This window comes from Argiope bruennichi, chromosome 6 (genome assembly GCF_947563725.1).
Source record: "Argiope bruennichi chromosome 6, qqArgBrue1.1, whole genome shotgun sequence".
Taxonomy (NCBI): Eukaryota; Metazoa; Arthropoda; class Arachnida; order Araneae; family Araneidae; genus Argiope; species Argiope bruennichi.
The window spans coordinates 65,462,657-65,490,074 of record NC_079156.1 but is presented as its reverse complement, the minus strand read 5'-3'; the positions used below and the strand labels follow the sequence as shown (position 1 = coordinate 65,490,074).

General features: G+C 30.8%; 1 protein-coding gene across 1 annotated transcript in view; it reads left to right on the top strand.

Moving 5' to 3' along the window:
- The window catches only part of LOC129971566 (mitogen-activated protein kinase-binding protein 1-like), a 142,240-nt gene that overhangs the window by 75,603 nt on the left and 39,219 nt on the right, over positions 1-27,418 (top strand). The window contains exons 4-11 of the mRNA XM_056085451.1: positions 1,334-1,426; positions 6,085-6,201; positions 8,443-8,541; positions 16,347-16,532; positions 18,623-18,783; positions 24,703-24,778; positions 24,913-25,026; positions 26,863-27,006. Of these exons, the coding sequence (XP_055941426.1) occupies positions 1,334-1,426; positions 6,085-6,201; positions 8,443-8,541; positions 16,347-16,532; positions 18,623-18,783; positions 24,703-24,778; positions 24,913-25,026; positions 26,863-27,006 (990 nt within the window). The remainder of the gene's footprint in view (positions 1-1,333; positions 1,427-6,084; positions 6,202-8,442; positions 8,542-16,346; positions 16,533-18,622; positions 18,784-24,702; positions 24,779-24,912; positions 25,027-26,862; positions 27,007-27,418) is intronic.

The following is a 27,418-nucleotide window of genomic DNA, read 5'->3' as shown; positions in this document are numbered from 1 at the left end:
AGATAAAATGGGAATTAAAAGAATTAATATTCTAATTAATGAATTTCACAATAATAATAAACCCCGCAAAAATGATTCTTGGACCATTCTAAACTTTAAAAAAATTAGCTTTATAGCCACATTAATGATATTATTGTACTATTTTTCGCTAAGTTTTAATAAATTTTCCAGTTAATTTAAATATAATTTTTATCGATTCCATTTTTGGGTTGTCGAAATAATAAATCTGTTTCACAGTTATATCTCATAAATCACTCGAGTGCTTTTGTTGATATTGGATTTAAGTTACTTTCTTCGAACATTTTTGCTTTTGTTATCTAGTTTTTATAGATGAATCTGAGTTGAATTTATTATGTAATATCTCTTGATAAGTATTTTATCTGCCTTTTTAAAATTCTTGCAATTTCTTTAACTGTTTGACATATTTTGTCTTATATTTTAATATTTTTAGAACTTTAATGCTTCTAATCAACATATGACGCATCTTGTTTACTGTTTGTTAATTTGAATTTATTGAATAGGATTTGATTTGATGAATTTTTTTGTATGAGTTTAAAATCCAATTACTAGATTCTGAATACTTCATTAAATATTATAGAAAATTCGAATATAAAAGCTTTTTCTTACACACGGACACATAACCATCAACACTACTTTTACTCGGATAGCCAGGCATTCTGTGCATGAATTTCGTTCAAAATTTGATAGAAATCAACCCATTTTGTGTGAAGTCCACATACCGAGTTTCATCTGTCTAGCTCAAAACGCTTTTGAATTATCGTGTACGTAGACAAATAGACATTATTTAAAAAATGCATTTGGCGAACCCTGGGAATTTTGAAAGGTAAAGATTCATCATATTCAATCAATTAAATTTTTTCTTTATTTATATCTTTATATAATACTTCGTATATTAGAAAATAAAATTAAAAGTAACGCAATGAACTTAAAATATGGAAATTGCTACGGAATTTTGAAACCAAAATTGTAAATTGTATTCTCTATTTTTTCTCAATCAACAGGTAAAAGTCCAAAATATATCGGACTACGCAACTAAACATAGATTGAGCCATATTATCTAAGTGCATGGTTCTAAGAATTGGTTCTACGTGTATTTAGAACCAGCGGCAGAACACGCAACTAAACGTAGATTGAGCCATATTATCTAAATGCATGGTTCTAAGAACTGGTTCTACGTGTATTTAGAACCAGCGGGTGAATACTGCCAGGGGTTCTGAAAAAAAAACTATTTAATAATTTTAGTGGAGGAAATAATGTTAGAAAATATAATTCTGAAGTAAGTTTAATTAACAATATTTTCATTTCTTTCCAGTGTGGAGCTGTATCACATGTGCGAGTGTGGGATGTACAGAAACTTACACAGGTTGCTGATCTTTCAGGCCACAAACATGGGATCAATTGTGTGGTAAGGATTCATTATAATAAGTTCCATCAAGTTTTATTTTCTTAAAGAAAACAAAATTTTTACAAGACTGTGAGCTTGTTTTCATAGTCCATTTTTGAATCCATATTGTTACGGATTTCCCTCTATCACTCTCAATCTGTCGGGTTCGTTTACTTGTGTGTATTTAGTGGTTGTGTATGGTATGAAGATAACACAACACAATGATCAGTCCTTTCAGTAAACGAACACACAACATGTTTATTGACACTACGACACACAGGACAGCACAAAGACGACAACTATATACAGCATAGAGAAGACAATTATGTTCAGCCGAGACGTGCACACAGCAGCACACAACAAGACTCTACTGCAGACAGTAGCGCACTGCTTAGTTCAGCACTAGCTTGACTCCGTTGCTGCTCTGCTAATCTCTGAAAGACCCGTCGTTTACCGTCGATTCCGACTACAACTGGCAGCTGCTGACTGCCTCCTTTTATAGATCTCAGGAGGCGGGGCTAGAAGCCTCTCAACCAATCAGGAACTTTCGAGGCTTATCTCGGTTCCTAATGGACGGATCGGGAAAATTCTCGATGTTTCGGGTATAATCTATTTTGGCGCCAAAGTCGTCAAATTCGTCACCAAGTCGCCAAATGCTCACCAAGTTCTGAGTTCATTGACGCTTAGAACGCACAGGACAGATCGTACATCCTGTCTTTCTTACGATGACACTAGTCGTACTGAGAAGCAAAAGTACAGGTTAGTAACAATATGGAATCGACTTGTTTCATAAACGAAATATTTTGCTTTCATATTTCAGTTTGTTAGTTTCGGCATGATAATTTTTATAGGTTGGTATGCTATGTGTATAGTGAAAAAGAAGATCCTACCACTCTACAGGTCATTGGATCTAGAATTACCAAATTTGGCATGTAGTTATTTCTTGGTTATTAGATACTCACAAAGAAAAAAACTTTTAAAAATTTCTTTAATTAGATTTGTAATTAAAAACTTTAATATTCTCTTCCGTAAATTCGTAACATATTATTAAATAAAATCCTTTTTTACCCTATTTTAAAATAGATAAAAAAAGTTTTTCTTGTGATGCTAATTTTATTTTCATAGAATGTTTGTCTAATATTAATTAATTTTTCAACATATTTTCAATGAATTTTTCAACGATATTTTTCAATTTTTAGTAATTGCTCTTGTATACACGCATATTGTAACGATATTAAATATATTTTTATATGCTCGTTATTATTGCTATATATCTAAAAGCAAATTTAAAAAATAAAATTAAAATAAACTAAAAAAACAAATATCATACTACGATGCTTCATATTAAAGGTGCAAATCTATTTTAAATTTTTGTTTCTTAAGGCGAAAAGGAATTTTCATAACATGACTTTTTTTAGTTTTAACCCTTTGCGTTTGGAAAAGCAATATACTTGCTTAAATACAAGTGAAATATGAAATGACACGCTATGACAATATGAAAAGCTTAATACAAGTGCTTGTTTATATCTCCAATATATATATATATATATACTAGCTTTTACCCGCGACTTCGTATGCGTGGAAATAGATTGGAATTTATAGCATCAATGGCTTTATCTTTTGTTACTCCTGCGCATGCGTGAATTTTCAAAGCCAATTGGGGCAACACAAGTGTATGAATTTTCTACGCCAGTTGGGGTAACGCAATATATAAATTTTTAATTTCCTTTATTCTGTTTTATTTTGATTCAAAAGTATTTCAGAATGAATCCGAAAGATCGATTCATTAACAATGTTTAATTTTAAATGTATCGAACACTAAGAAAATAAACAGAATCGTTTGAAATAATAGTCAAAATCATGTTAAGCCTAATCTCATTGGCATGGGGGGAAAAAAATCCTGAAGCTTTACTCATATGGCGATTTTTGGCGGGAAAATTAGTTTTTAATTAATAAACCATTAACCACTCAATTAAACGGAATAAATAGAAGCCTATGTTCTATTCCAGACTATAATCTATATCTCAGCTGAATTTCATCCAAACTTTCACATTTATAATATATATATATATATATATATATATATATATACTATTAATTGTTTTAAGTTGAATTTCCTCGAAAAAATAATATATGTCTGTAGGTATTTTTAACAATAAAAATTGAAAAATATTTAAATAAAACGTCAAAACGATGCACCGTCTTGAGTGGGGCCTGAGAAGCACCATCCGAGCGCAAAGGGTTAAAGGATCATTCATTATTAGACGCGAATTCGGTTTCAGATGATTTTCACTGTCCTATGAATAAAAATAGTAAACGATATGTAGTTAGTTTGTAACTACCGTAAGTTTGATGGTCATATTGATAAAAGTTTAGACAAAGGAGCATAAAATAGTCGCCTCTATAATCCACTTATCTACTGTTACGCTAATACGAGCCATTCGACCATCTAACCGTAAACCATCGAAACGAGTCGATATCACGTAAGTATCATCTAACAAAATAACTAGTTGTGAAATATGCGGGTCCTGATAGTATATGCCATTTCCAACTGACATGCTCATCTATCAGATCAGTAGAATCGAAGACAATGCGCAGTTCATTTCAGCGTACATGCAAAGAATCCGAAATAAATCGCAACTTCAACTTCTAGTATTTTATGAAAACATATCTGAATTGAAATCAGTTGGAATGCAAAAGGTTGTATCTAAAATTGAATCTATTTTTTGATTTATTTCAATTACCAGATTTTTTTGTATCTACAGCCCGGAGAGGAAAATATTAAAAATTAAATTGATGGCTTAGCATAGAATTACGTACAAATCATGTTGAATTTGTATATTTGCGTTACTCGAATAAAGTTTGAAAATGTTTTTGAAAGCTATATCTAGAAACCACTGAAAATGGTCTCCTCGGACATTTCTCTCATATTATCTTTAATATATTTCTGTTTTATTAAATATATGCTATTGGCGAACAATAGTTACGAAGAAGCTTATTAGAGTGCACTATTTAATAATTTTTTGTTACGTTAATCGTTTCGTTGCTGTTAATATAAAAGTACCTGAAATTAAATATGTGTTTTGGATCTCTTTTTTTCTAAATAATTGAAATCAAAATTTGACGTAGAGATACAATTTTAGGCACAAAACCACATGTTAAATTGCATATATTTAAGTCTTTTTTTTGTCACGTTTTTGAGTTATCGCGTTTACATGCTTCTGAAAATACAGACCGACAGATGATCAACCATTTAACGAATTTCCTCCCAAATTTGATACGTATGTTAAACTCTTTAAATGTTAAACTCAGATATAAATTCTATACATCTACTACCTCTCTTCATTTTGTAGTTAAGTTAATTTATATTCAAACAGCCCTACAGAGAGAATAAATTTCTTCAAAATTTGATGTAAATTTGGTATAGTGACCGATGCTCCAAATTTCATCCGTCTAGTTGGAATCGATGTTTAATTATCGTTCTCGTGAAAGACGGACAGACAGGTACAATTCCAAAAATTTATTTTTTGAGCTTAAGAAGCTCTGAAATGTGGAGATTTGTTAAAATTTCTTGTTCTAATTTTTTTATGATTACACTGCTTTTTTTCGTGTACACACACACACACGCGCGCACGCACGCACGCGCACACACAAATCAGCAGGTGTGGTTTTGACAGAACATTCTCCCATTCTCTCGAATAAAGATATTCTTCTTCCTACACATAAAATTGTGAAGATTAGGCGAGACCGATAATACCCTGCTTGGCGTTAATGAACAAGATCAATACAAAATATGGATCTTTGGCGTGAATATCGAATCTATTGTGTGATCTTTGGCGATTTATCTCTGACATGCGGTTAATATTCAAATATCCAAAAATCGAATATGTATTTTAGACATAGACTTTTTCCCCATCGATTCAAGCCAAAATTTGACACGTTACTATCATTGTAGTAACAGTATCATATATTACATTTCATTTATTTAAGTCATTGTGTTTACATGCCTGCAGAAGTATAGATTGACATACAGACAATGATTGTTACATTTGGTTCAAAATTTTATACATTTTAGATGTTAAATTTACATATTTAGATTCTTACGTTTTGTAGTTTCCGAGTACATTTACACTCAAACAACTGGATAGGCAGAATTTCTCTAAATGGATTTTGCCCAAAATTTCATAGAATGCTACAGATTTGATCATAATTTCACATGCCAAATTTTATCTTACTATCAGTCTATCTCAAAGTGTTTTTGAATTATCCTGTTCAGAGACAGACAGACAAAATCCTCAAAAATCTGTTGTTGTTTTTTATTTGGGGAGGTTTGAAACGCCTAGATTCGTCAAAATCTAAATATGAATCGTTTGACAATTACAATATTTCGTCTTTATATACTTCGCATTTAAGAAAATGAAATGTAATGAAAAATGCAAAAAGCAAATGTAAAACATTGCTGATTATACTTATACAAGCAATTTATCGCATATATAAATGTGTGCGTGTGTTAACCCCTATCCCTCAAATAAAACTGAAAGGTTTAATTGAGGCTTAAATTCTTCTACTTGTTTAATTTCTTTTCCATTTCTATTATGTGACTGAATTAGTAATATAATACTAAACAGAACAATGATTTATATTTTATTCTCTGCTCTAAAAGCGTGTTCGTTTTCTAGGCATTTTCCCCGAACATGAAATATGTGGTTTCAGTGGGATCTCAACACGACATGGTCGTCAATGTCTGGGACTGGAGAAACAAGCAAAAGGTTGCCTCCAATAAAGTCTCATGCAAGGTATGTATTACATTTTACATATTCATGTATCAAATACACATTAAATGAGTACATCAAACAGGTGTCAATTCATCTCAATTTCTTAATCATTCATACCAGAAACCTAAACCGCCTATTAGAACTTGTGAAAGCCACAGGTGGGTTATTTTTCTTTGAAGAATCTGTGTTTCGTGCACAAAACTATCACCCAAGTGCTGAATTCGTAGTAAAATACTGCTTTCACCCCCATGTGTTAGTCTTTCGGGTGTTTCTTTATTACAGGACGTGTGGGCTAAATACACATCTGAGGGCGATTTTTTGGACTCGCCCTATCCATTCCCACATTTATAAACTCTGACTGTCATAACGGTAAAACTTTCATTTGTGGTGGTGTTAATATAAGAAATATATCGAGGGTGGATTCAAGATTATTAATATTATTTTTATTTATTTTATGTTATTTTTGTATCACTGTATGATTTGGTGGTGAACATCAATTTTCCATAAAAGTATTTGGTATATATTCTATTCTTATTTGGCATAGAAGGCATGCAATGCTATTTAATAGAAAGTAAATATTGTATTTTCAAAGCGTTATAATTCTGCAAGAAAAGATTTCATTTAATAGAATGCTCCATTACATAAAATAAAATAAAAACTCTATATATTTTATTAAAAAATAAATATTTTTCATTCTAAATTCCGATAATAATTTGTTATTTGGGTCTAATGGAATTTCATATAATTCCATTTATTTTTGTTTCTTAATGAGTGAATCATAAATCGCTAATACGTTATTGATTTGAATTTCACTTAAAAAGTGAGCTGAAGCATTGTTGTTTCTTATGGCATTTGTCATAGACAAGCCAGATGACAAAGTCAGCGATTTTAAGCCGAGTTTGTGCAGTAGCCTCTGAGGGTAAAGACCCCTGAGCACCCGAGGACAGAAGTTTGACTTCTTCTAGATTACTATTCTATTTTTCTGAAATAATGATTGGCAACACGCTCGCCCTCATAACAATTTTGATTTTATACCAATCTCGTTTGGCTTGATTACTGAATGGGGGGGGGGGATACATTTCGCAATTCACTTCAATGTTTAAGATCCAAACAAATATTGCATTTGTTTTCATCATTTGTAAGGCTTTATTTATTTATAAGGCATTTTTTTGTTTTGGAAAATGATTTGCATTTCGTTTAGTAAACGTATTTTTTAACGTATTTTTATTTACTTAATTAAATGATTCAACTTATAACAGCTAATCGAAACCCTAACTTTTACTATTTTTATAAAAAAAAAATAATATCAAAATATTGCTTATTTAAGACAGAATATTTAGGTTGAAAATATAATATATGGGGTTTAATTTAGACAAGATTTAACAGTTAATTAGTTTATTTACAATACTAATTACAGTTTATTTACAATAAAACTAGCAAGGAACATCAATTGTGTCTTTATAAGCTCGTTTTTTCTATAAACGGCTCATAGCTCTTGATGTCTGAGAAACTATCAACTTTAAAAAAATTATTTTATGTATTTATTTTGTAATTTTGGTTGACATAAATTCCAATATATTTGAAAAGTTTTTCAGTGTACCATTATTTGATAAATACCTTATAATTCTCTTTTTTCCCTTTGGTTTATGGTTCGAACATTATCATGGGAATTTATTGCCTTTAATTTGTTGGAATTTAAAACATTATTAGATTATTCAAAATTATTTTTGTCGCATAATTATTTGCAAATTCTTCGCAATATGTAAGCGACCTTCCTGACAAATATCCGCTTGCTTTCAAATATATTTACCGAATTATTCTTAGATTTTTTGCAATGCCCTTAACTTTTTTTAGTTAAATTAAAAATTAGAATTTGATGAATTATTTTTCCTTTATATCGATATTTTATGCATTTAAAATATTTTAGTTTCTTTTCCAATTTAAAAAAAAATTGTTTTAGTTATTGCTTCTTTCTTGTCAAATTAAACTGTGTTTTATAAATATTCCGATTTTGAAAAACCCAAAACTTTCAGCTATTATATTTTTCTCATTTCATCATATGCCAATGACTTACTTTAATGAGGAATATTTCTCAGTCCTGGTTATTTTTTTATCGTACATTGCTCAGAATATTTATGTTCTTATTTTCGTCATAGCTCTTCGTATTTCTTAATATCAATCGTCTGCTAAAAAATGATTTATTAGAGAAAAAAATAGACATACGTTTAATGCTTGCAAATGCTTATGTTTTTGTATTTGCAGGTGAAAGCCTTATCGTTTGCCGCGGGCGGCAATTACTTCGTCACGGTTGGCAACAATCACGTCAAGTTCTGGTACTTGGAGTATTCGCGCTCGACAAAGGTAAGAAAAGAATTTTGATGGCTTTTTGATAGCTCTATATATCTCATTCCGAACATAAAAAAACGTGTAAGAATCTAGAAATTATTTAGATTTTCCTTTAACGCTTATTCGTATAAAATTTCTTATTAAAAGCATTCAAATAAGTTTATTTAATTTGTTACAAAAATCTTTTTATTTCCTAAATTTAAATCAGTTTTTTTTATAGTTGTATGTTAAAGTTGAGTATTTTAAAGTTTAGATAATTTTTATAGCAATAAAATAAAGTTTTCGTCATCCAGTGCTATGTATATGGATGGAAAAATATCAAAGCAGAGAGCAAAAAAATATTTATTGTGTCACTTTTATACGATACTAGCTGATATGCTTGGTATTCGGGGTTAAAATCTTTTCGTGCATTTTTAGCATAAGAACTAAATTTATATAAAATATTATAGTATAGACAATTTTTTTTTGTCTTCTGCTTTTAATTAAAATTAGAATATCAAATGAATCAGAGGATTTTGAAAAACCACTGACAGTTAATTTTATTTAATTTAGTAATATTTGTTATTAAAGTTCAGCGAATTTTTTTCACAAATACTAAAATATAAGAAAAATTGTCTTCGTTTGGGCGATTGTCTATGTCTAGATTTAAGTACGTTCAAATCGCATATAAATATTTTTTTTTCTTTTTTCTTGCACATGATAATGTTCAGCTTTGTGAATATAAGAATGGGAGATTTATAGAAGTTCATAATGGATATAATCTTATTTAATTTCATATCCTTAATTAGTAAATAGTGACGTGTTTACATCCAACTCCTTTATTTCATTTCAATGTTCAAAATTTTGTTCAAATTTTGCTTCATTTTTTAACATATAATTCCGCTTATTGAGTGTCACTCCAGAAAAAAAATGTTGCTATTTCCGAAACTTCGATATTTGCAGTTGGAAAAAGTGATAAAAAAAGTTATTCTTTCATTTAGAGTGATGTTTAAAATGTGGCCGAAATTTGAATTTTGTTATTTATTTACAAAAAAAGAATTGTATTTATGAAGTTTATTATTATTAGATTTCAAAGATGTCAGTTTACATTTATTCGTTTCTTTAAGAAAATCTAAGCCCATTTGTTTCAATAGAATATATCGTGCCTATGTATATCATATAAAACGAAATCTCGTTTACATGTTCTTTCCTCTTTAGGAACCATCGAAATAGAATAGTTTGAATCTTAGATCTTAAGTATCTCAAGTTTTATGAAAAGTTTTTAATAAAATTCTCGAAAACAGAATAATACCTTATATCCTGATTTGATTGATTGGTTTAGAAGTGCTTATTGAGATCTTTCGCAACTAAACGTGTCAGTCCCCAATTCCAAGAAATCACAGATAGTAAAGGTCAAAAAACTTCAGTGATAGAAAAAAAATCTTCATCTCATATTTTTGATACATCGCATCAAATAAAATGAACAAAAACGAATCGATTTTTTTTAAATACAATGTCAAAAATAATGAGACTCTAAAAATCTTTAAAGACAAACAAAATCAAAATTACTTCTTAGAAATATCTCCTAACAATGAAGGCAAAAAGTAAAAGCCATTTATTTAACTTCTTGTTGTTTATAACAAAAGCTTTTACATTCATTAGCGTTTTCTGTAATGGCACAGGAGACTTTTCTTTCCATCAATAGCTGTCACACGCTAATTGAAACAGAGCCAATGACTTCGTTTCTTTTGAGTCCGAAGGGAATGGACATTGTAACTTTTTCTTGGCACAATGGCCAACGAACAATGTATCAAGATAATTTTTTTTAACTAAGTGCTTGCACATGATATACATTTTCCACCGCATTTGATATAGTGTCCATTGAACTTTATGTCAGCTGATTCTATTTATTTTGTTTGTCATTCCTCGTTTTGAAACTATTTCGTGACCTATTAGAAATATACAGGAACTGCTATCATGGGACAAACTGGAAGCATAATAAAACATATATTTTTTATATATTAATATAGGATCTAAAGTTACGTGTTAAGCCACGAACGCAAAAGATATGGGAGGAAAAAAAGGTTCATTTACCAAAAAAAAAAAAAAAAAAAAAAAAAAACGCTAAGTGCTTCTTTGCCTTAATGCAGTATTCACAGTAAATTTTCAAAATGCGACCACTAATCGTAAGTAATACGAATTACAGTAACAACCTGGTTTTCTGGAATTACTTGGATGCGAATTTCACGGGGAAATGGATTGGGCGTGGTGGACCAGTTCGATGGCCACCTCGTTCGCCAGATTTATCCAGCTTGGATTTCTTTTTATGGGTAAATCTTAAAAGCATCATTTACTAGATTTCCGTTGCCTCAGAGGAGGACCTCATTGCATGACTATCCATGACTGCAAGCGTTCGCGAAATGCCCGACCTATTTCAGCCACTCCCTTCTACGACACTACCAAGAATGTATTACTTTGGATGGTTGCAATTTTGAACATTATTGTAAATACTGTATTGCTGCAAAAAAGTACTTTGCATTGATTTTGTAAATAAATAATTTTTTCCTCCCATGTCATTTTTTTGAGTTTGTGCCTTAATACCCCACTTTAGATCCTACAATCCTATACAAAATACTCATGTTTTTGTTCCTCAAACAACCCTCCAAGTTTTCCCCATGATCGTAAAATTACCTAATATATCGATTATATCATGGGTACAAAACTTGATTTTGCATCCCATTACCTAACTTTTGTACCGCAACATTGGATTCGTTGTCAGATTAGAAAACGAATACGAGCGCAATAAATATCTGATGGATGTTCTGGTTTTAGTTAAATTTGATTGATGTCGCGTTTTGAAGCTATCCGATAGCTAATTTGTTCCAGACTTTACAATTTTGAACCGTGTCAATTGTTCTAAAAAGAGTAAATGGCATAGTATTATTTTTCACCCTCTGTTATATTTTTCTTTAAAAATTTACATGCATATACATTGGGATTTTGCCTCCAGTGAGTGTCTTCAGAGAGATTTTGTCTCTTCCTTAAGAGTAGCACTCGAAATATATATATCTGCGAGCATCTATACTATGACCGTGGCCAGGCGACAAGAATAACATCTAAAACAACAATTCGACATCAAAATTTTATGTTATAGCAATGGGAGGAAATGTGATCGCGAAGGATTTAAACGGTAAACCTCGCTTACATAACAGAATTTTGGTGGAATAAAATCTTGAAACTTCCACCAAGGTGCTCTGGAAGCTAAGACTTTGTCATTAGATCATTGAACCCACACCCCAACCCTTGAAGATGCTCTGGGGATCCAACTTATAATCATTTCTTACCACTAGACCACTTTTCTCCATACATCTTTGGAATGCATCCTCGCATTATATTACGCTTTTTGCATCAATGTTTTGGTGAAAATAATAATACATTAGATATATCTTATAGATTAATTTTAAAATGTCGATAATGGCGATATAACTTAATATTCATTTGAGAAAAGAGATAAATACCCGTATTAGCTTCTAGTTGATGCAATATTGATTTCAGGCTGAATTTTGTGCAACAAACAGCATATATCATATACTATTAATCTGTGATATTAATATTATGAATTACTGATTGTATTTGTATATTTTTATTGGGCCTGAAATCAAACTCGCATCTTCAACTACACGGAAATGAGTCTCTAATAGGGACAGTCTTTGTTTATACCAAGTGAATATATGCTCATGGGTAATATGTAGAAATTGGTTACCAAATATAATGGAATTTATCTCAAAAAGTACAAAACTGACTTTTTTATTAGAAAGAGAAATTAACTTCCTTAATATAATATATTAAATCTTGGCAAGGTTAGAAAAAGTAATTTTGTGTGTAATATAGAGAACCTATAGTAATTGACAAATCTCACAAACCTATAGCAATCTGATTCGAGATTTTGATGATTGTCCACGTTTTGGACATCTCTAAGTTCGAAAAACAGATTTTTGAAAAATGTCCGTTTGTTGGTCTGTGACACGAATGACTCAAAAACGCTATGAGATAGACGGTTGAAGTTAGCATACGGTCTTTAAACCAAATCTGCAAATTTCTAATAAATTTTGGACAAAATCCGTTCAGAAAAATCCGTTCGTTTCTGTTCATCCGGCTGTTTTAATATAAGTTAGCATGATAATTACAAAACGAAGAGAGATAGATAGATGAGATTTGGCACGCATATATTAACGTTTATAGTGTAGATACCTATCAATTTTTGAGCCAAATCTAACAATGGGTCTGTCGTATGTACTTTCGTATACTTGTAAACGAGATAATTAAAAAAATGACTTAAATATATTAAATTAGGTACGGGATCTTGTGACTATAAGTATAGTTTTGTGTCAAATCTTTGTTCCAATCGATTGTGAAAAACGCGCCTAAAGCACAAATTCGATTTTTGGATACTATTGACGGCATGTTAAGGATTAAACTTGAGGAGATTGCATTCCCGAGGACAGAACCAGCGATGTTAGGATTCTAGCCGCGTAACGTAACTACTAGACAAAAGTGATCACCCTTGTCAGGACACTGTTAACTGGCTTATGAAGCTACCACCACAAACTCGCCAAGACACGATAAATACAGTAAAAAAACTAAATTCACGCCAAAAGTTAATATTTCGGAGCTATTGTAAACCAATGTCATGTAAAGCATTCACTGGCAAAACAAGTTTATTAGAAAGTATGCGAGAAATTTTTGCGGAGACCACTCCCGCTGGTTTAAAGATTAATCTAAATGAAATCAATGGTATTTTTAGTACCAGGATAAATTAATTACCTAAAATTACATATCTGAAATTACAGTAACCCTTATCTCAATAATTTTGCATGCTTTTAATCTTTTTAAAACGTCCTTTAAAATCATTGAGTTCTACGTAGATATATCTTAAAAGTCATCTTCTTTAATGTCTGTGAACACGGATATCCTTCAAATATTTTTCTTGCGATCCTTCTTTCAATTATTTGTTCTTAATATTTCTTTATCTAATGATATGAACAGTTTCGTGTTTTCCTCCCATGAAGAATTCTGAGATGCTATTTTCTTTTCATCACATTGAAAAAACAAAAATTCGCATCAGCGTTAATGAGCTTTTTTCTTTATTGCATGTGAAATTCCCAGTTCAGCCACTGGAACAGAAGAAAACGGAACATATATCAATAAAATATCTCATGCTGCCAATATTCTTTCACATTGTATGATTAAGATAACCAATCATTGAGGATAACTCCTTCGCATGAAAAATTTTGATTCAAAATAAATTTTATTGTATGATTTGTTGATTTTTTTTCATTCTGTGGGGTGATCTAAAATCATGAAACAAATTAAGAATAGATTAAGCACATAGATAATAAATAGAACATAAAGTCGCAAACTGAATGGAACCTGCTACTGAAGGCAAAACCATACAAAAAGGGTGGTGAGATTGACCCTCGTCTACGGCATAAAACTTAAAGTCTCAAGAATTAGATTGGTGTTATTAAATTAGCAAATCTGATCATTCATCTCTTTCTGGCTTGGTAAATTAAATAATTTTTCAGAAAATATATATTGTTTATTCATTTACTGCTGTGCACATTTTTTCATAGTCAGTAACATTTTCTATCAATATTGTTTATTAAAGAATTATTTATCCAAAAATACATTATTTTTACTAAATTTATATTAAAACTTATAAACTGTTTTAAATTTGTGCAAAAAAAAATGTATCAGTGTAGTTTTCAGCGTAAAAGGGGAACAATCATAAATGAGATGGATAATGAACAAAAATTTAGTGAGTAGTTTTTCGCATTCTTCCAGGAGTGCAGGATTCTCACCCTACGACCTGACTCTTTAAGTGAATTAAAATATTGATGGAAAATGCTATAACAGAAACAGAAAGAGCGGATAAAATGTGCAACACAAGATTTAAAAAAAAAACTAATTTATTATAACACAATAATATAATCACTTGAATAACATGAGAAACGTTTGCGGATTTGGATAGTAAGTCTACTGAAAACAGTTTTTTAATATTCCGATTGTCTGTTTTTAATATTTCTTCTTACTTGACATTATAATTGTCATGTTGTAACAACATATAATATTATTTATGCAGTTTTACTGTCCTACCATTGCGAATTTTTATTTCATTAAACCTACTTTATCTATTGCATATTTTTTTATTTGATTCTTTGTCAATGAGATTTCTGCAATGAAACTCTTTTTGCATTTGGAATCCCATATTCTATTCTAATCAGTGGGAGTCGTCTCCAAAAAACTTTCTCGTATACTTTCAAATAAAGGACTTATTCTCTTCCTCCGCAACAAAAATTTTAACTTCGGGGACATCCTCGCTTCGTATAGCATTGACGAACAATAATTGCGAAATATAGATCTAGATTTATAGATAGATATGTATTTTGGACGTCTTTTTGCACGCCTATTGACATCAAATTTAATACATCTATAATTGTAATCACAAAGTAACATACTGAATTTCATTAATTTAAGCCATTGTTTATGATTAATTGTGTTTATATGAATACTGTTGGACATAAAATTTTTCGGACCCAAGTTTTGCGGTGCTTTTGTATATTTTTCCAATCTTGCTCCATGATCTCAAATGCATTATTCGAACCCGATCGTTGCCAAGTTATGTCTCTCGTGGCTGGCATCACTAAAGATGCAAATACTGAATCTATTTAAGGTCGGCCACGTTGAGGATCATTGATCATAAAGATGAGAAAGTGATCATATTAGACTATCAAATCGTATCTCCGATAGTGCTCGCGGTGGTACTGCTTGCACTCTATTTTGCTTGATGGAGCTTTGGCTACGATCGGGTTAAGATGGTAAACTGATGTTTGTGAAATGCACCTGTTTTTAACAGTTAAATATTATTTTCCTTACTCGAAGTGGAGAGCTTTATGTTTATGAAGAAATAAACTATTTTTATGGAAACTGTTGTTATCATTGTTATCATTAAATGCCTGCTGCACAAATATCCACTGTGTACCCTGTTTTAGGATTAATAAATATCCTTCCTGGCTAAGAAATACGAAAGTACAGGTCGACGGAAGATCAACCCTTTGAGAGATTTGATTCAAAATTTGATGGTATCTACATTTTAGATGAAAAGCAAATGTACCAAGTTTTAACTACCTATTTCTTTCTGTTTTGTACTTATCGAGTTCACTTGTACTCGATGAACCAAACAGCCATGCTTCTTTTGAACGGACTTCATGCAAAATTTGACAGAAATTTAAAAATTTAGTCATAATTCCATAAACCAAATATCAGCCTTCTAGCGCAAATAGTTTTTGTGTTATTAAGTTCACAGACAGATATAATGCCGAAAATATGTTTTTCGGACACAGGGAAGTTAAAAACATGGAGATTCCTCAAAATTCGCCACACACACACACAATTGTGTGTTAAACTAACAGAAGAACTTAATAATTTTTTGTTAGTAAATCCTTAATAACAATAACAAAATAAAATTTAAATAGATATAATTTAGAAAAAAAAATAGAGTAGAATAATGCTAAACATATAAAAAAATGGCAGAATAATTAGTGAAAGATAAACACTGCGCGAGCACGAAATTCGATTATAACGCACTTCAATAAGTTTATATAATTGGTCAAAAATTTCACTATATACCATTACTGTAAGGTTAATATATGCTAATTTTAAAATGATCGTCATAATATATTCTAACCTTCTTTGTCATAATTTATATATTTAGTCTCTGTTATAAATTATTGCATTATAATTTAAGTTTTTGACCATTCCTTTTTCTTTTCTATTTTCAGTACAAATTGGAGCCCGTGCCCTTGATGGGCCGCTCTGCCATTTTGGGCGACCAAAGGAACAACTATTTCTGCGATGTCGCGTGCGGTCGGGGCGAGTCTGCAGATAGCACCTTCGCCGTCACCAAGTCGGGCTTGCTTTGCGAGTTCAACGGCCGCAGGCTCTTGGACAAGTGGGTGGAACTGCGGGTGAGTATATCTGGTCCGTGGGAAATAAACAACATGCAGATTTATGCAAAAGAAGGAAAAACGTTCGATTCGTAGTTGCATAACTATTATACTGTCAGAAAGCCCCGCAGCAATATCACTGAATGGGCTTTGAACGGTCTGGTAATTGGTATTTACATAATGATAGCAAATGTGGATGCTTATTATAGACAGATTAGTGTGGTTTTTGGTTTTTATCTTACCTCTAGATCTTCTTTCAAAATAGTTCTTATTTTTACCATGCCGAAAAAAAAAAGTTTCAAAAAAAGTATTTATGTGAATCACCAGATAGAATCTAAACGTTCAAATAATATTCACATATGGGACAATAACACAAAATAAAAGCTTATGATATTACAAAAAGTGATTAAAATATCAGATAATATTAAATAACCGAAGTCTTTCAACCGCCTTAAAATGCTGTTTCTGATAAATTAATGGAAGATAGATTAAAATTGGTTGAAATAAGATATTAAGACTCAGGATTACTTAATAAAATACTCAACAAGAAATGGAAAATGAGTCAAAATGTCTTCGGTTTTGCGAATTGATGATTTCTACAAAAAATAATTATTTATGAGTAAGCTTGAACAACTCGCGAGCGTAACTAAGTACAAATGCCGCCATCAGATGCTGAAATAAATTCTTGGTACGATGACTGGTTTCATAGCATGGAACTTATTCTCAGTTTACGTGTTCTAATTGCTTTAGAGATTTTGAAAAATCTGTTTCGGAACATATAATGAAATTTACTGGCATATTTTACAGTAACATCATCTGTCTCATACCCTTGGCTACACCACGCTAGCTAACAAAGCGAAGTTTCACAATCCAAAGTTGTCATCCTGATGCTTAATGTTAAGAATAAATAGAGGGGCAGGGTACAGTCTAGTTAGGTCTAAGATTTCTAGCCTTTTACCAACAGTTTAAAGATTTTTTGAACTTTTGTTGGTCGTTATTTTCTTTATGCAAAAATTTTGATAGTTAATGAACAATTAGTCACAATAATCCCTGTTTATAGTGCTTAGTTCTGTGATAACGGAATGACTGGCTATAATTGGAAGAAAAAAAGTGTATTTAGGATTTATACAGAACTCCAAGAATCGAAGCGCATTATTTTTTTAAAAAAAATTAGATATGAAATTATATTTTAGTGAAATGACTGTATTACAAAAACTATACCAAAAAATGAGATTTTTGATTTATTATGAGATTATGATTTTATTATCAAAGAATGAGACGGTTTATAACGTCATAACTACAAATCATTTGACAATCCACATGGAAATTAATCCTGCATTTAAAAATATATAATTGTATGTTTAGTATCAGAAAGAGGGTTGTAAGAAATTTGCTGCTAGAATATTTTGTAGTAATATCAGCCATCTGATTTTCTTGGATCCCTACAAAAGCAAGGATCCAGGAAACCGAGGGTTCAAAATCCAAAATTATCAAACTGATGCCTTTTACTAGAAACATACAGATAGTAGAAGGCAGTCTGGTTAGGGCTTATAAGAAATACAGAATAACATAGTATACTGAAGTTTTCTCTTCTTTTTTTTAAAGCCAGATATTGTTACATTCTAGTGAGTTGGGTATATTGTAATTACACAGAGGTTAAAATTAAACAAAAAAAAAAAATGAATCCAGGAATTTGCAACGTCATAGCCGCAAAATAACAGACAATCCATATGGATAATAAGATTTCATTCGTGAGTTTTCAAGTAATTAAAAACTATACTATTTACATATTTTATAATATAACTGAAGCATTCCAATAAATTCTTATGAAACATATTCAGTGAATATAATGATTAAGAAATCTATTTAAATATGACCAAAAAAAATAATCAGAAACTCGAATTTAGATCAGCGCGATCCGAAATATAAAAAAGCGATATCCCAATTTATCATATATTTTAAAAACAAATCTTAAATCTTATCCCAAATGAATTTAATTTTATCATTCATTAGCATTAGGAAAATTTAGTCCTAGTATTCTTTTTAACTTAAATCTCTGGTTTATAAAAGGATTTTATTTTCATTTATTTGCTTTTTTCCCATTTGAATAGATCTCTACGGCTTACAGCATAACCGTTGGTGAAAACTTGATTTTAATCGGCTGCTCTGATGGCATCGTCCGATGCTTTAGTCCTCTCGATTTGCATTTTATTTCTACATTGCCAAGGCCACACTACCTGGGTGTGGATGTTGCCAAAGGACTCACTGGAAGGTAAGTTTTTATTTAAGAAAAGTTCTGTCTTTTTTGTCTGTTCTGCTTTTCAGCTACATTTATATTTTGCATACTTTTTATATGATGTGCAAAGAAAAAAAAACTAACCATTTTTGTTAAGTGATTTCACTTGAGTTAGAAAATTCAAGTAAAAAAAAAAATAGGTTGAGAAACATATACGAAATCTTACATTAACTTTACTGATGCAGTAACTCTGATGTAATTGAAAATGATTGCTTTCATTATAAAAGACTATGACTATTTAATGAACTCTACGACTCTGAGTAAATATTATCTTTATAAAGGGATGAGACTCTTTATAACTTCATTATGAGGTAGAAGAAAATAATAGACGAGTTTCAGGAATAGTTATTTAATTATTTTCTAAGTTCCATATTTCACAAGACAAAGCAAACACAAGCACGAAAATACACGACACTCAGAATAGCATCAAATAATGGACCCTAAGAAGGATCATGGGAAATATGCCTTGATTCTAATGAGGTAACTCCATCTGTTGTATCAAAAGAAAAGGTAATAGAGTTATGTAACAGCTACATCTTTATATTAAAGAATCCAAACCCACGCTGATTTACTCACCTGAAAGTTTATGGCACTTTCCCCTTCAGCAAGGGTAACGAAAACGCAGCGCGGAGGCCGTAGTATACGCCTCCATCCTCGCCACTTTCTCAGAGAAGCATTTATTTAATACTCTGAAATAGAGAAAATACTTTGAAAAGTGATCGTCCTTACAATCAGAAGAATTGAATACAAAAGAAAACAAGATTGCTGCAAAACAAAAAAAAGGAAACCGAAACACAAAACAGTGTTTACATTAATTGCACCACAAATTTAATCAATACGCAATTATCAATAAATAAAAATGCACATTTTATATTGTAAATGTACAATATAAATCATATATTTTCAGACATATAAATTAATACAAAGCTGTTTCCATTTACTTTATAAAAAAGAATCCAATGCAATAGAATAATAACCAATCAAAAACATAACATAAACAAAATATATATCAATATATACACTGAAGCAACAAGTTTTGGGATAGTAATATGCAAATATATAGATGGCAATACTATCGCATACAAAATGTATAAATGGCGGTGCATTGGTCTGTATTTTGACCACATATTTTTGTGGTTATGGTACAAACCATAAAATGAATTCTATTGTGTAGATTTAATAACCACTGTGGTACCGAGGCGTAGACTCGACTATGAAACCGAAAAGTTCAAGACTTGATTTAATAAAATATCCGTCCTATGTAGTGACATGGTGCGAGTTAAATTTGTTGGAGATCAAAGATCATTACTGTGGTGTGAGGTAAAACTTTGGAGGTGGTGCTGCCGGTTCAGTTGTTCTCCTCCCATTGGACCACGGTTGAAAATTATGAGGTTCATTCAAAAATAGCCCCCTATGTTGCTTTTATATTGAGCATTTATCTAAATAGAGGGAAAAGTATAAATCTAACCCTATAAAACTTCTTTTCATTGTTTTTCTTTTGGTTCGTGTGTAACAAAAGAATTATATTTTGAACAAATATAAAGTTCATTACGTTTTTGATATTGGTGAATGTTTGAGACTAATACTTAAAGTTATTTAGCAAATAAGAATAAAATTCAGTAGGATGAAATATAATCAAAAAGACATTATCTGATTTTCAGAGAAAAAAAAATAATCTTTAAAAATTCCCACAAATAAACATGAAAATTTAATCAGTGTTTTTGAATGGTTAATATAAGAAAAAACTAAATAATGGAAAATAAACAATCTCCTAAATGTTGATCATTAAATCGTCTAAACATTCGATTTGGAGGTATTTAATAAAGAAAATTGTTAGGGGGGATGCAAATAACAGGTAGAATTAATCAATTCTCTGTGACAGAATTAATAAACAGGCGTTAATTTGCTTTCGTAAGTACTCTTCGTTTCAGGATCCCGAGACTAGCACTTTTCGTTGCTTATGCTTCGCTAAAGAGTTGTTCGCAAAAAGATGATCAGTTATTACCTTTTAATTCTGAGAATAATCGGTATTCATCATATTATTAAATATAAACCTCTCCTGTTTTCATTTTTCCTTTCGTCCCTTTTTTGACTATTATTATGGAGAAATAAACTCCTCCTGACGCATGTTCAAAAGCCCGGAAGGTTTCCGGATCCGAAAATGAACAGTAACTCTAGTATCCTCTATAATGAAGTCTAATTTAGCGACCATCCAAAGTTGTTTATCTATCACATTCTTTCAAAATCTAAAAGTTTATCAAATTTTTTTAAATTTGAAATTAATTGACAGTAACTGTAGTATCCTCTATAATGATCATCCAAAGTCTATCATAATTTTTTCCTCTAAATTATTTACAGTTGTTTGTATCTGATTAGTTCGATGTGACAATTTTTTGGGGGTAATTGAGAGAACAAGAATTTTTGCTCTCTCCCTCTCTAAAAAAAAAGGATCGCCTGTCATTTATTGCTCCACTGAGTCGACAATTGTCTCGCATGTTTATCCCAAAACCCGATTCTTGGGCTGATCATCGGTTGGTAAAAATATTTGCCGCCCAATTGTGGTAAACAGATTAGTTTTGCTGCATCTCTATCATTTAACTTCCATTAACGTAATCTGATTTCGAAAATTGCTATCATTTCTTTACAAACTAAACCTGTATTCTGTCGCTTCTGGTGGTTTGTCTGGGACATGATAAAACGTTAGATTTTTGATAAAAGGATTTTCACAAAAAAGGAAATTTCTTCTGCATTATCCATTCACAAAACTGTATTTTTCATCTGTCATTTACCTCCTAAAAACTTTAAAAAAAATCATAACCTTTCCTTGAGGCCTAATTAATCATAATTTTACCTGTCAGGTTAAAAATTCTTTTTCTATAAAAAAAAAAAAGGAAAAGAAAAATGCGGTACTAAGAGGAAGATTATAGAAAATTAATTTTACTTTTCACGGTGTGCATGTTTATGCATTTATAAATTCGATTGTATGTGTTAAACATTCACTATAAAGAAAGAAACAGGTTGATCTGTTCTTCAAATATCTATTATCGGGCATATTTCAATAGGAAACGTTTTGTTAGCATGCAGCAACTGGTATCTTGTATTCATTTTCGAGATCTTCTCATCGATCGTTTGGAATCATATAACTTTAGTATCAAGGCCCCACTCCCAATATCTAGCTTGTTGCCTCCCCTCTCCCCATTATCTAACTCAGGGTGGGAAGATTTTTTTTCAGGGTACGAGCTATTTCTAATTTCTTTCAAGGTGTTGCGTCCACCTAGTGGCGTAGGTCTACAATATTTATTATAATTTAATAATAAATACCGAATATGTACTTACCTACATAATTACAAACATAATAATAATTGCCACAAATATAATAATATTAAATCATGCATTTTATATCAAAAAATTCGAAAACCATTAAAAAAATAAATCATTTTCATCTCAAGTTAGTTCTTGTAGTTAGTAAAAGATTTCGGCTACATACTGTCCGCCAATATCTCGGTATATAATTACTGATTGCTAATCTTGCACTGGATTCTAAGAGGTCGTCTGTGAGACGGGACTGATATGTTGTTTTAATTATATTCATCGTTGAAAATGCAGAATCAGATAGGTAGATATAACCAAAGAACGATGTTAAATAATATGCAACTTTTTCAAAATTCGGATACGTCCATTAGATTCCAAAAGTTATTCTTAGGTTCTGAACAACGTGCTTTTAAAATTATGTTATTTTGAAGGAGAAAACTTTGTATTTTCTTTATATCCTGAGGAAAACGATGTTCCATAAATGTTTTTTAGTATGCGTATCTTAGATCTTAGTAAAGCCAGTCATCCCAAAATGTCGTGGTGGTCCACTAGTCGATCGCGATCGACTTAAAGCCCATCCCCTATCTAACCTGTTGCTTTTTTAATGAATTTATAAATATACGAATAACAGACAGTATGTAGGAAAGAAAGAGGCAAATCCTAGTAAGTCATGCCAGTCAGCTAACGTGAGTCTTCCCGTCTCACAGCTTCCGAATGCAGACTTCCTTTACGCCTATTGGATGAAGATATGACACCGATCAACAATTTTGACTACAAAGTCGTGTACAAAACTTTATTTATCTAAGATGTTGCATTTTTTCTTTCACATATACAAAATATACATAAAGAAATTCAACCTCGAAAGTTTGGTAAACCTCCATGTTCTAGACCTCTTCGAGTTCAAAAAAATACTTTTTTGGAATTTTGTTGGTCTGTCCGTCTATAATCAAAATAATTCGGAAACACTTTCAACTAGATAAATGATATATGGAATATGAGTCTTAACACTAAATTTGTGGGCATCGATTAAAATTTAAGCGAAATCCATTCAAAGGAAACTTGTCACGCGGCTATCCAAGTAAGACTCAACGCTATAAATATAAAACATAAAAAACAGGATAGATAAAATTTGGTACCCAAATTTAGCAACTATAATGTAGTATTAATTTGAAACTATATGCGCCCAGACGCTGATCATGTATCGATCTATGCATTTGCTTACCTGTGAACTTGGTAATTCAAAAATGTATCAACTTAGACTAATAAAATTTGATTCACAGTTTAATCATCTGAGCCCGTTCAAAGACAGATATAATTCCATATATATATTTATTGACCTCGTGAAGGTCTGATTCGTCAAGATCTCTAATGCGAATTTTTTTATGATTACGATGTATATATTCTATGTATATTTTTCATGTATGAAAAAATGAAAATGTAGTTCAGTACTTATGATAGGGTGATTAATTTATCTTATTTTTTTACACAATTATTATTTATATAGTCATTATTGTATTAAAAAGAAGAAACAAATTTCTTTAATTTCATATTGAACTTCTTCATATTTTTCATTTTTTGATTTTTATTTCCACGTTAACACATAGTTGATACTTTATAAATATATTTTGATAAAACTGATTAAATCTGCCAGCCAAAAAATCATACGTCTTCCTTATCAATATATGTTACAAACAAGTAATAATTTATGATCCGATTTCTAATGTTTAATATTTAAATCCCGAATTTTATAAGATTAAAATAGCTTTATTGATCTTTAGACATTCCCTCTTTCCTTTACACAGAAATAGCTAAGCATATCTTTTTTTATCTATGGGTCATTAAATATTCAATAACAAATTTCCTGAGTAGGGATGGATTATATAATCTATTAATACCACAAAATTTATTCTATATCATACCTTTAAGCTATTTATTCAAGTATAAGCAAAATAGGAGGAAAAGATTTTTCAATGTTTTAATTTTTAGAACAATTCAACCGACGCAGTATAATTTAAATAATAGAAGAAAAAAAAAACAGAAACAATCTGACAATAATAATTTCTTTTTGTGAGTGATATTTTAATTACTTTTTTGCTACTGATTTGGCCATGTTATTAGTATTTTTAAGTAAATATTTAACAGGCAATATATAAAAAAAATAATTCCTACTTTCGCAAGAATTGAACTCGCATTCTTCACCTTCACTAGAAAAATACTGAAATCCTTGCATTTTACCGATTGAGCTGTTGCCTGATTTCAATTTTCATTACAAACTGCTAAAACTCTATTTAAAGTATTAAAAATTTATTAAATGTATAATTAATGAATTTATATTTGAAAAAACTGTATTAACATCAAATGTCATCCGCTACAAGTTTAAAAAAACGTATTTAAACTTGATTGGATGAATAAAAAGTATTTTATTAATGATTGAAAATTTGAACAAGATATATAAATATATATAGGGAGAGGATGAACTAATAGTAGGAATTGAAAAATAATTTGTTGTATCATATATTTTTGAAGATAAATAAAAGAGTAACTATTTGAATTTAATAAATATTATTATTTTATTGCCTACAGACAAATGTCAAGTCATCCTCCTGGGTCCAAATATCCAGATGTTATTGCAATCACTTTGGATGAAACGAATAAAAAAGTAATATTTTTCTTTCTGCTTCTTTTTTGCATTTTGTTTGCATGACAGATTTAAATATTTAAGTTTTTAAAAATATTAGTTGATTAAAAATTAAAAATTTGTGAATCAATTTAATTAATTAAATTTGTTTTCAGGTTACCTGCGTTCATAGCGATCACAGCTTGTACGTATGGGATGTAAAAGATGTGAAGAAAGTTGGAAAATCTCATTCGTTTCTGTACCATAGTGCTTGTATCTGGGGTGTTGAGGTACGCCATTTTTCAAAATCTAATCTTTAATTATTTTTTTATAATTTTTTAAACTTGTATGATGTGGTGTTTTCAAACCTTTTCGCGTGCTCCCTAATAAAAATGTTAGCCGCTCCCTGCTTCTGGCATAAAAATTTTGTGCCATGGAACCATTAGTGCTCAAATGTTTACTTTCATAGTTCGGTGCATACACGTTTTCTACTTCATAGTATAAAGAAAAAAGTGGAATATACATTTTGGAAGCCTTTTTCTCACCCAATCAGGCACAGAATTACAATTCACATACCGTCATATTTATCTATGTCCAAAATCACATATCATCATCATTTATCTATGTCCAAAATCACATATCATCATCATTTATCTATGCCCAAAATCACATATCATCATCATTTATCTATGCCCAAAATCACATATCATCATCATTTATCTATGTCCAAAATCACATATCATCATCATTTATCTATGTCCAAAATCACATATCATCATCATTTATCTATGTCCAAAATCACATATCATTATCATTTATCTAAGTCCTAGCGTTTTTGAGTAATCTTGTTTACAAAATATACACGCCGACGAATAACAAAATCCTTTAATGGATTTGGTTCGATACGGAAAATTCTAAATCTGTGTACCAAACTTCATCTATCAAGATTGTTACTTTTTTGTAGTTGTCGTGTTCATGGCAACGGCAACGTCATGATGTTTCGGAGTTCCGAGGTGTGGCAAAGTGTTCACGAGCATCTCCACATCATAATTTGGAATAGTAAATTATAATTTGTAAGTTTAGGAAAATATTAAAATTAATTTAAACTAGTTTAGACAAGCGCATAAAGCTCTAAAGTCATGAAATCTGGTATAATTTGTTATTTTTATGATATAATTATTAATAAAAAATAATATTTTGGTTATTTATGTAGGAATAGAGAGCTTTAATGGAATTCCATTGCACGTGCATTTTACTGTTGAGATTAATTTAATTAACTATTTGGATTAATTATTTCTGAAAAAACTCCTGACATTTTCACGCGTGTAGCTCATTGTAGCTATCTAAGGCCGAAACAGAAATAAAATGGAAAAAAAAACTTTAATCCACCAGATTGGAAATCGAAGTTAGGAATTCTGTCTTTTTATGGCGGAAAATTAATGTAAATATTGTCAGTTACAACCTTAGGTTAACGTGTTCACTTGTGCTCAAAGAAAGGCAATAAGTTTTCTTGTGAATGGATTCGGTTCAAAATTTTATAAAATATAATTTTTAAATACATCATACTAAATTTCAATCGTTTAGCTCAAAGTATCCTTGAGTTGTTCATATTCATAGACAGACAAATAGATATAATACTAAAAATGAGTTTTTTGAATTCAGGAGATCTGAAGCGTTGATATTTATCAGATTTCCGTGGTCGAATTTTCTGACGATTACAATGTTTTCTTTTTATATACTGCGTATACAGAAAAAAAAGCTTTTAAAAAACGGATTCAGCAAAAACAAGTATATAGTTAGTGTCTGAAGTCTGCTAGTATGTTTCTTGATTTCTATCATGAAAATATGATTGATAACTCGTTATAACTAAGACCAAATAAAAAAATATCTTCCTCTGTCCATCCAGACAAATTTATTTTTCTTTGACTGTATTCTTGGCAATAAAAACTGCATTTAAAATAAATCAAAGCAATAAAATAAATCTATTCGTAGTCTTTTTATCGCCAAAAAAGTTCAGCTAGTTCAGCCAAAAACAATGCTGAGGCATTTTTCCATTTTATGCCGCAATTCATATAGGAGTCTAAAAAAAAAACAATTATTTGTGACTGTATTGTTCTTTGTTACAGACTTATCCCGATCTGCCAGAAGACAACAGCACCCTCCCCGGAGGAACATTCTTCACCTGTGCCAGCGACGACACCATTCGTATCTGGAATCTGGACCATAAAATGTTCCAGAACAGTGCTTTGAAACGAAATATTTATTGTTACGTGAGTACTCCTCCGTTTTGTCGTTCGACAAATTACACGCGATTGTCTCATTGTCTAGCCTCAAACTGGAGCGATAGATAGTCGCGCTCGCCTCCCCAAAAAACTAGTTTTTTAATATAAAGTAATTGCGCATATTCTTCGTTTCTGTTCGCCACTTTCCTGCCGATGACAAGCATTTCGAAATTAAGTAACGAGCAGTCGTCTGACACGTGTCTGATGATAACCGAAAGAATATATGACAGTAAGATAACAAATTCTTCTGCATTGACAGTCTTTGCAGAATAATTTACTGACTTAGGACAATGGTACCTGTTGAAAGTATATGTACCCCATGGGGTGCATCTTGAATTAATCACTGGTATACAAGGTACAATAAAATAATTGTTCCCTTAAAAAATGGAAAATGTTAATG